This window comes from Gorilla gorilla, chromosome 17 (assembly GCF_029281585.2).
Source record: "Gorilla gorilla gorilla isolate KB3781 chromosome 17, NHGRI_mGorGor1-v2.1_pri, whole genome shotgun sequence".
Lineage (NCBI taxonomy): Eukaryota > Metazoa > Chordata > Mammalia > Primates > Hominidae > Gorilla > Gorilla gorilla.
The window spans coordinates 60822724-60833498 of NC_073241.2; the positions used below are offsets into that span (position 1 = coordinate 60822724).

At 42.0% G+C, this 10775-nt stretch overlaps 1 protein-coding gene across 1 annotated transcript; it reads left to right on the forward strand.

Annotated features, from left to right (window-relative positions):
• Nucleotides 1–3188: 3188 nt before the first annotated feature.
• On the forward strand, nt 3189–10156 carry TTR (transthyretin). The gene is made up of 4 exons (XM_004059289.5): nt 3189–3299; nt 4223–4353; nt 6454–6589; nt 9903–10156. The coding sequence occupies exons 1-4, from the start codon at nt 3231–3233 to the stop codon at nt 10008–10010; spliced, it is 444 nt and encodes a 147-aa protein (XP_004059337.2). The 5' UTR covers nt 3189–3230; the 3' UTR covers nt 10011–10156.
• Nucleotides 10157–10775: the final 619 nt, after the last annotated feature.

Genomic DNA, 10775 nt, shown 5'->3' on the forward strand with positions numbered 1-10775 from the left:
CTCAGGAAACTTACAATCATGGTAGAAGGTGAAGGGGAAGCAAAGCACCTTCCTCACAAGGCGTCAGGAAGAAGTGCCAAGCAAAGGGGGAAAAGCCCCTTGTAAAACTACCAGAACCTGTGAGAACTCAATCACTATCACAAGAACAGCATGAGGGAACCACCCCTCATGATTCAATTACCTCCACCTGGTCTCTCCCTTGACACGTGGGGATTATGGGTGTTACAATTCAAGATGAGATTTGGGTGGGGACACAAAGCCTAACCATATCAAGGATCAAGTGGTGGGTTGAAACTAACAGGATGAGATATATCAGATACAAACACAGGGTCCCATATTTGGGTTAAAATTCATAAATGATCAAAGCACAGGATGACAGATAATATAGGTCACTTTAGATTATTGTGGCCAACAGATCACAGTGGGTAGTGTTATGACGAAGGGAGGGTCACAGTTACTACAGTTACAGATGGATTCTGGGTACAACATTTGCACTAAAGTGCCTTTGCCAAGGGAGGCAACAGTCTCGACATCCTGTGGCCTGATCTACTTCAGGGACTGTGTCTTGTTCAGAGCATCACATTTGAAGAGAAACTTTGACCAAGGGGAGTATGCCAGAAAAGGAAGTTCAGGATGCTGAGGATCTTAGGAACTATGTCTAAACAAGATTCATTCACAGAAGTGGGAATGTCTATTTGGCAAAAAGAAAATACTACTTACATGGCTGTTGGAAGACCAGCAATCACAAACTCAGTTTTTCAAAAGGCTGGGCAGAAACACAGATGAAAGAAACAGGCCATGTGTAAGAAAAGATAAAAGCTCAAGCATGATATGCCACTAGAGAATCACCTAGCCTTAGCGTTGGCAGGGAGGCCTGGGGAGTCGTGATGTCTGAGAGTGACGTTCTGATGATCACTGTCATGTGTAAATGTTGGCCTAAAGCTGCCAATATTTTTGATTTAAGAGAAGCAAGAAATGCAAATTTTTATGCAGCATGTCTCAATTTTTAATTTTGGCAACTATTACAAAATGTTTAAAGAGACTCTGTGCAGCCCAAATATAACATATCTATGGGCTGATGGCAGCCCAGGGTTGCCAGTTCACAGGGTCTACAAGAGATGATTCTTAGTTTCAACAGGGTACAGTGCTGAAATGCGTGCACAGTAGATTTTGCTTGGGTTATGAAAGAACTTCCAAATATTTATGATTCATAGCCAGAGAAAAGGCTCTCTATCCAGGTTCTGAGCAATAGGAAATCATCAAGAGGATATTGGATGACAATATATGAAAGATGTTATTTGAGAAAGGATTTTCTCCTGAGGCACAGATGTTGAACCAAATTCTATTAGTTATGCTTTTACAGCAAGATAGTGGTTTACAGCTTACAAAAGGCTTGTACATCCTCTCATATTAAAAGTTATTAGAACAGTCCTTTGAAGTAGAAAAGTAGGCATTTCTATTTTACAAACGAGTTGGCCGAGTATCTGAGATAGTAAATAACTCATAGAAGGTCATCCGGGAAACGGGGCAGCAGAACTGGGATCGAATGACTCTGGTCATCCAACTCCAAACGCAAAAGTCTTTCTGCTGCTGCTTCCTAGTTAAACTCTAAGGGTCTAAGACTCCATTCCTAGTTATGGTCTCAACTACATTTGCTCATTGCTGTGAGGGGTCAACCCACCTCCCGGAGTCCTCTCCTGCACATTCTCATGTTCCTGAAAGGCTTTTCTGTCCCTTCCACTACTCCCTGTAAGCTCCTGTGCTTCACAATTTCTTGTTGAATTTTTTCTAATCTGACTCTATCAGTTATGGGAATGTTCCCTCAATTCTTAGTGCTCCAAACCAGACTTGCTCTTGGCTTGTATTTGTTCATAATATTTGTCTTCTCTATGTTTTCTACATGTTTGTCTTATAAGGACAAAAACCTGCCTTAGTTTATCCATGAACAAAGCCACGCATGCTAGTGCACACACACACACATGCGCGTGCGTGCACACACACACACACACACACATACACACAAAGATTTTGTATGTGAGTAATGAATCATCAAATCATCATAATTTCTGGACTTGTATTAATAAGTCGGCCAGGAGGAAAAGAATCTGTTGTCAATCATGGCTCCTGGTTCTCACAGTCATCTCTACTTTCTTCCAGCAAGTTTGGTTCTGTCAAAAACCAGCTGTCAGCCTTGTTCCTGCATGCCCAATGCAGGAGAGTCAGTAAAGAAGATTTGGTTCTCTGTATTTCAGGGGCATCAATGCCAGGTTGAAATATGCCATTCTGGCCCAGCTCAGTGGCTCACACGTGTAATCCCAGCACTTTGGAAGGCCAAAGCGGGTGGATTGCTTGAGCTCAGGAGTTCGAGACCAGCCTGGGCAAGAGGCTGAGATGGGAGGATGACCTGAGCCCGGGAGGTCAAGGCTGCAGTGAGCTGTGATCATGCCACTACACTCAAGCCAGGGCGTTGGAGTGAGACCTGTCAAAAAAAAAAAAAGGAAGGAAAAAGGAAGGAAGGGAGGGAGGGAAGATGCCATTCTTAGATTGAAGTGGACTTTATCTGGGCAGAACACACACACACATACACACATGCACACACACATTGTGGAGAAATTGCTGACTAAGCAAAGCTTCCAAATGACTTAGTTTGGGTAAAATGTAGGCTTTTAAAAATGTGAGCACTGCCAAGGGTTTTTCCTTGTTGACCCATGGATCCCTCAAGTGCAAACATTTTCTGATGCACTATATTTAAGCCTGTGCAGCTAAATGTCATTCAACATGAAATACATTATTACGACTTGCATCTGTCTAAAATCTTGCATCTAAAATGAAAGACAAAAAATGTATAAAGATGGAAAACATGCATAGAAATATGTGAGGGAGGAAAAAATTACCCCCAAGAATGTTAGTGCACGCAGTCACACAGGGAGAAGACTATTTTTGTTTTGTTTTGTTTTGTTTTGTTTTGGTTGTTTTGTTTTGGTGACCTAACTGGTCAAATGACCTATTAAGAATATTTCATAGAACGAATGTTCCGATGCTCTAATCTCTCTAGACAAGGTTCATATTTGTATGGGTTACTTATTCTCTCTTTGTTGACTAAGTCAATAATCAGAATCAGCAGGTTTGCAGTCAGATTGGCAGGGATAAGCAGCCTAGCTCAGGAGAAGTGAGTATAAAAGCCCCAGGCTGGGAGCAGCCATCACAGAAGTCCACTCATTCTTGGCAGGATGGCTTCTCATCGTCTGCTCCTCCTCTGCCTTGCTGGACTGGTATTTGTGTCTGAGGCTGGCCCTACGGTGAGTGTTTCTGTGACATCCCATTCCTACATTTAAGATTCACACTAAATGAAGTAAAGGTGACTCCTTCCAGCTTTGCCAACCAGCTTTTGTTACTAGGGCAAGGGTACCCAGCATCTATTTTTAATATAATTAATTCAAACTTCAAAAAGAATGAAGTTCCACTGAGCTTACTGAGCTGGGACTTGAACTCTGAGCATTCTACCTCATTGCTTTGGTGCATTAGGTTTGTAATATCCGGTACCTCTCTTTCCTCAGATAGATGATAGAAATAAAGATATGATATTAAGGAAGCTGTTAATACTGAATTTTCAGAAAAGTATCCCTCCATAAAATGTATTTGGGGGACAAACTGCAGGAGATTATATTCTGGCCCTATAATTAATCAAAACGTATTTATTGATTAATCTTTAAAAGGCTTAGTGAACAATATTCTAGTCAGATATCTAATTCTTAAATCCTCTAGAAGAATTAACTAATACTATAAAATGGGTCTGGATGTAGTCTGACATTATTTTATAACAACTGGTAAGAGGGAGTGACTATAGCAACAACTAAAATGATCTCAGGAAGACCTGTTTGGCCCTATGTATGGTACATTACATCTTTCCAGTAATTCCACTCAAATGGAGACGTTTAACAAAGCAACTGTTCTCAGGGGGCCTATTTTCTCCCTTAAAATTCATTATACACATCCCTGGTTGATAGCAGTGTGTCTGGAGGCAGAAACCATTCTTGCTTTGGAAACAATTATGTCTGTGTTATACTGAGTAGGGAAGCTCATTAATTGTCAACACTTACGTTCCTGATAATGGGATCAGTGTGTAATTCTTGTTTCGCTCCAGATTTCTAATACCATAAAAAATAAATCCTTTCACTCTGATCAATTTTGTTAACTTCTCACGTGTCTTCTCTACACCCAGGGCACCGGTGAATCCAAGTGTCCTCTGATGGTCAAAGTTCTAGATGCTGTCCGAGGCAGTCCTGCCACCAATGTGGCTGTGCATGTGTTCAAAAAGGCTGCTGATGAGACCTGGGAGCCATTTGCCTCTGGGTAAGTTGCCAAAGAACCCTCCCACAGGACTTGGTTTTATCTTCCCGTTTGCCCCTCACTTGGTAGAGAGAGGCTCACATCATCTGCTAAAGAATATACAAGTAGATTGAAAAATGTGGGCAGAGGTCAAGTATGCCCTCTGAAGGATGCCCTCTTTTTGTTTTGCTTAGCTAGGAAGTGACCAGGAACCTGAGCATCATTTAGGGGCAGACAGTAGAGAAAAGAAGGAATCAGAACTCCTCTCCTCTAGCTGTGGTCTGCGACCCTTTTGGGTCACAGACCACTTTATGTAGGTGATGAAAAGTAAACATTCTATGCCCAGAAAAAATGCACAGATACACACACATACAAAACCATATATGTGATTTTAGGAGTTTCACAGATTCCCTGGTGTCCCTGGGTAACACCAAAGCTAAGTGTCCTTGTCTTAGAATTTTAGGAAAAGGTATAATGTGTATTAACCCATTAACAAAAGGAAAGGAATTCAGAAATATTATTAAACAGGCATCTGTCTGTAGTTAATATGGATCACCCAAAACCCAAGGCTTTTGCCTAATGAACACTTTGGGGCACCTACTGTGTGCAAGGCTGGGGGCTGTCAAGCTCAGTTAAAAAAAAAAAAAAAAGATAGAAGAGATGGATCCATGAGGCAAAGTACAGCCCCAGACTAATCCCACGATCACCCAACTTCATGTGCAAGAGTGGCTTCTCACCTTCATTAGCCAGTTCACAATTTTCATGGAGTTTTTCTACCTGCACTAGCAAAAACTTCAAGGAAAATACATGTTAATAAATCTAAGCAAAGTGACCGGAAGACAGAGCAATCAGGAGACCCTTTGCATCCAGCAGAAGAGGAACTGCTAAGTATTTACGTCTCCTCAGAGAAGAATTTCTGTTGGGTTTTAATTGAACCCCAAGAACCACATGATTCTTCAACCATTATTGGGAAGATCATTTTCTTAGGTCTGGTTTTAACTGGCTTTTTATTTGGTAATTCATTTATGTTTATATAAAATGCCAAGCATAACATGAAAAGTGGTTACAGGACTATTCTAAGGGAGAGACAGAAGGGACACCAAAAATATTCTGACGTTCCTGTGAATCTTTTTCCTTGCACCAGGACAAAAAAAAAAGAAGTGAAAAGAAGAAAGGAGGAGGGGCATGATCAGAGTCAGTAAAGACAACTGCTATTTTTATCTATTGTAGCTGTTGCAGTCTAATGGGAAGCAATTTCCAACATTCAACTATGGAGCTGGTACTTACATGGAAATAGAAGTTGCCTAGTGTTTGTTGCTGGCAAAGAGTTATCAGAGAGGTTAAATATATAAAAGGGAAAAGAGTCAGATACAGGTTCTTCTTGCTACTTTAGGTTTTCCACTGTGTGTGCAAATGATACTCCCTGGTGGTGTGCAGATGCCTCAAAGGTATCCTCACACCACAAGGGAGAGGAGCGAGATCCTGCTGTCCTGGAGAAGTGCAGAGTTAGAACAGCTGTGGCCACTTCCATCCAATCATCAATCTTGAATCACAAGGACTCTTTCTTAAGTAAACATTATACCCGGCCGGGCGCGGTGGCTCATGCCTGTAATCCCAGCACTTTGGGATGCCAAAGTGGGCATATCATCTGAGGTCAGGAGTTCAAGACCAGCCTGGCTAACATGGCAAAACTCCGTCTTTATGAAAAATACAAAAATTAGCCAGGCATGGTGGCAGGCCCCTGTAATCCCAGCTAATTGGGAGGCTGAGGCTGGAGAATCCCTTGAATCTAGGAGGCAGAGGTTGCAGTGAGCTGAGATCGCACCATTGCACTCCAGCCTGGGTGACAAGAGTAAAACTCTGTCTCAAAAAAAAAAAAAATTATACCTACATTCTCTTCTTATCAGAGAAAAAAATCTACAGTGAGCTTTTCAAAAAGTTTTTACAAACTTTTTGCCATTTAATTTAAGTTAGGAGTGTTCCCTACTTCTGACTTAGTTGAGGGCAAATGTTTATAACATGTTTATAACATGTTTATGTGTGTTAGTTGGTGGGGGGCTATTATTTTGCCATGCCATTTGTTTCCTCCATGCATAACTTAACCCAGACTTTCACACCTTATAGGAAAACCAGTGAGTCTGGAGAGCTGCATGGGCTCACAACTGAGGAGGAATTTGTAGAAGGGATATACAAAGTGGAAATAGACACCAAATCTTACTGGAAGGCACTTGGCATCTCCCCATTCCATGAGCATGCAGAGGTGAGTATACAGACCTTCGAGGGTTGTTTTGGTTTTGGTTTTTGCTTTTGGCATTCCAGGAAATGCACAGTTTTACTCAGTGTACCACAGAAATGTCCTAAGGAGGGTGATGAATGACTGAAGGTTCTCTTTCCTATTATACAAGAAAAAATTCACAACACTCTGAGAAGCAAATTTCTTTTTGACTTTGATGAAAATCCACTTAGTAACATGACCTGAACTTACATGAAACTATTCATAGTCTATTCATTCCACTTTATATGAATATTGATGTATTTGCTGTTGAAATAATAGTTTATGAGGCAGCCCTCCAGACCCCATGTAGAGTGTATGATGTAACAAGAGATGCACCATTTTATTTCTCGAAAACCCGTAACATTCTTCATTCCAAAACACATCTGGCTTCTCGGAGATTTGGACAAGTGATTCTTGGCAACACATACCTATAGAGACAATAAAATCAAAGTAATAATGGCAACACAATAGATAACATTTACCAAGCATACACCATGTGGCAGACACAATTATAAGTGTTTTCCATATTTAACCTACTTAATCCTCAGGAATAAGCCACTGAGGTCAGTCCTATTATTATCCCCATCTTATAGATGAAGAAAATGAGGCACCAGGAAGTCAAATAACTTGTCAAAGGTCACAAGGCTAGGAAATACACAAGTAGAAATATTTACAATTAAGGCCCAGGCTGGGTTTGCCCTCAGTTCTGCTATGCCTCGCATTATGCCCCAGGAAACTTTTTCCCTTGTGAAAGCCAAGCTTAAAAAAAGAAAAGCCACATTTGTAACGTGCTCTGTTCCCCTGCCTATGGTGAGGATCTTCAAACAGTTATACATGGACCCAATCCCCCTGCCTTCTCCTTAATTTCTTAAGTCATTTGAAACAGATGGCTGTCATGGAAATAGAATCCAGACATGTTGGTCAGAGTTAAAGATCAACTAATTCCATCAAAAATAGCTCGGCATGAAAGGGAACTATTCTCTGGCTTAGTCATGGATGAGACTTTCAATTGCTATAAAGTGGTTCCTTTATTAGACAATGTTACCAGGGAAACAACAGGGGTTTATTTGACTTCTGGGGCCCACAAGTCAACAAGGGAGCCCCATCTACCAAGGAGCATGTCCCTGACTACCCCTCAGCCAGCAGCAAGACACGGACCCCAGTCAGGGCAGGAGCAGGGTTTCAGCAGCGCCCAGCACAAGACATTGCCCCTAGAGTCTCAGCCCCTACCCTCGAGTAATAGATCTGCCTACCTGAGACCGTTGTTTGCCCAAGAGCTGGGTCTCAGCCTGATAGGAACCATATAAAAAGGTTCAGTGACATACTGCCCACATGTTGTTCTCTTTCATTAGATCTTAGCTTCCTTGTCTGCTCTTCACTCTTGCAGTATTCATTCAACAAACATTTTTTAAAAAAAAGCATTCTATGTGTGGAACACTCTGCTAGATGCTGGAGATTTAGAAATGAAAATACATCCCCACCCTTGGAATGGAAGGGAAAGGACTGAAGTAAGACAGATTAAGCAGGACCGTCAGCCCAGCTTGAAGCCCAGATAAATACGGAGAACAAGAGAGAGCGAGTAGTGAGAGATGAGTCCCAATGCCTCACTTTGGTGACGGGTGCGTGGTGGGCTTCATGCAGCTTCTTCTGATAAATGCCTCCTTCAGAACTGGTCACCTCTACCTTGGCCAATGACCCAGGTGGTCATAGTAGATTTACCAAGGGAAAATGGAAACTTTTATTAGGAGCTCTCAGGCCTCTTCACTTCATGGATTTTTTTTTTCTTTTTTTTTGAGACGGAGTTTTGCTCTGTCACCCAGGCTGGAATGCAGTGGTGCAATCTCAGCTCACTGCAACCTCCGCCTCCCAGGTTCAAGCAATTCTCCTGCCTCAGCCTCCCGAGTAGCTGGGACTACAGGTGTGCACCATCACACCAGGCTAATTTTTGTATTTTTTGTAAAGACAGGTTTTCACCACGTTGGCCAGGCTGGTCTGAACTCCAGACCTCAGGTGATTCACCTGTCTCAGCCTCCCAAAGTGCTGGGATTACAGGTGTGAGCCACCGTGCCCAGCTACTTCATGGATTTTTGATTACAGATTATGCCTCTTACAATTTTTAAGAAGAATCAAGTGGGCTGAAGGTCAATGTCACCATAAGACAAAAGACATTTTTATTAGTTGATTCTAGGGAATTGGCCTTAAGGGGAGCCCTTTCTTCCTAAGAGATTCTTAGGTGATTCTCACTTCCTCTTGCCCCAGTATTATTTTTGTTTTTGGTATGGCTCACTCAGATCCTTTTTTCCTCCTATGCCTAAGTAATCCGGGTTTCTTTTTCCCATATTTGGAACAAAATGTATTTATGCAGAGTGTGTCCAAACCTCAACCCAAGGCCTGTATACAAAATAAATCAAATTAAACACATCTTTACTGTCTTCTACCTCTTTCCTGACCTCAATATATCCCAACTTGCCTCACTCTGAGAACCAAGGCTGTCCCAGCACCTGAGTCGCAGATATTCTACTGATTTGACAGAACTGTATGACTATCTGGAACAGCATTTTGATCCACAATTTGCCCAGTTACAAAGCTTAAATGAGCTCTAGTGTATGCATATATATTTCAAAATTCCACCATGATCTTCCACACTCTGTATTGTAAATAGAGCCCTGTAATGCTTTTACTTCGTATTTCATTGCTTGTTATACATAAAAATATACTTTTCTTCTTCATGTTAGAAAATGCAAAGAATAGTAGGGTGGGAGAATCTCTGGGCTTGGAGACAGGAGACTTGCCTTCCTACTATGGTTCCATCAGTATGTAGACTGGGACAATACAATAATTCAAGTCTGGTTTGCTCATCTGTAAATTGGGAAGAATGTTTCCAGCTCCAGAATGCTAAATCTCTAAGTCTGTGGTTGGCAGCCACTATTGCAGCAGCTCTTCAATGACTCAATGCAGTTTTGCATTCTCCCTACCTTTTTTTTCTAAAACCAATAAAATAGATACAGCCTTTAGGCTTTCTGGGATTTCCCTTAGTCAAGCTAGGGTCATCCTGACTTTCGGCGTGAATTTGCAAAACAAGACCTGACTCTGTACTCCTGCTCTAAGGACTGTGCATGGTTCCAAAGGCTTAGCTTGCCAGCATATTTGAGCTTTTTCCTTCTGTTCAAACTGTTCCAAAATATAAAAGAATAAAATTAATTAAGTTGGCACTGGACTTCCGGTGGTCAGTCATGTGTGTCATCTGTCACGTTTTTCGGGCTCTGGTGGAAATGGATCTGTCTGTCTTCTCTCATAGGTGGTATTCACAGCCAACGACTCCGGCCCCCGCCGCTACACCATTGCCGCCCTGCTGAGCCCCTACTCCTATTCCACCACGGCTGTGGTCACCAATCCCAAGGAATGAGGGACTTCTCCTTCAGTGGACCTGAAGGACGAGGGATGGGATTTCATGTAACCAAGAGTATTCCATTTTTACTAAAGCAGTGTTTTCACCTCATAAGCTATGTTAGAAGTCCAGGCAGAGACAATAAAACGTTCCTGTGAAAGACACTTTTCATTCCACTTTAACTTGATTTTTTCAATTCCCTTATTGTCCCTTCCAAAAAAAGAGAATCAAAATTTTACAAAGAATCAAAGGAATTCTAGAAAGCATCTGGGCAGAACGCTAGGAGAGATCCAAATTTCCAATGTCTTGCAAGCAAAGCACATATTAAATATGATCTGCAGCCATTAAAAAGACACATTCTGTAAATGAGAGAGCCTTATTTTCCTGTAACCTTCAGCAAATAGCAAAAGACACATTCTAAGGGCCCACTTCTTTACTGTGGGCATTTCTTTTTTTTTTCTTTTTTCCTTTTTTGAGACTCTGTTGCCCAGGCTAGAATGCAGTGGCGTAATCTCAGCTCACTGCAACCTCTGCTTCCTGGGTTCAAGCGATTCTCCTGCCTCAGCCTCCCAAGTAACTGGGATTACAGGCGCATGCCACCACGCCTAGCTCATTTTTGTATTTTTAGTAGAGATGGGATTTTGCCATGTTGGCTAGGCTGGTCTACGAACTCCGACCTCAGGTGATCCACCTGCCTCAGCCACCCAAAGTGCTGGGATTACAGGCATGAGCCACTACACCCGGCCCCTACTCTGGGCATTTCTTTGATTAAAGAGAAGGGGA

Bases quoted from the DNA above. Each gene is read 5' to 3' on its own strand.
- TTR (XM_004059289.5), top strand. From the start codon at position 3,231: ATGGCTTCTCATCGTCTGCTCCTCCTCTGCCTTGCTGGACTGGTATTT. The intron at 3,300-4,222 runs GTGAGTGTTTCT...CTCTACACCCAG, and splicing joins TGTCTGAGGCTGGCCCTACG to GGCACCGGTGAATCCAAGTG. The intron at 4,354-6,453 runs GTAAGTTGCCAA...CACACCTTATAG, and splicing joins TGGGAGCCATTTGCCTCTGG to GAAAACCAGTGAGTCTGGAG.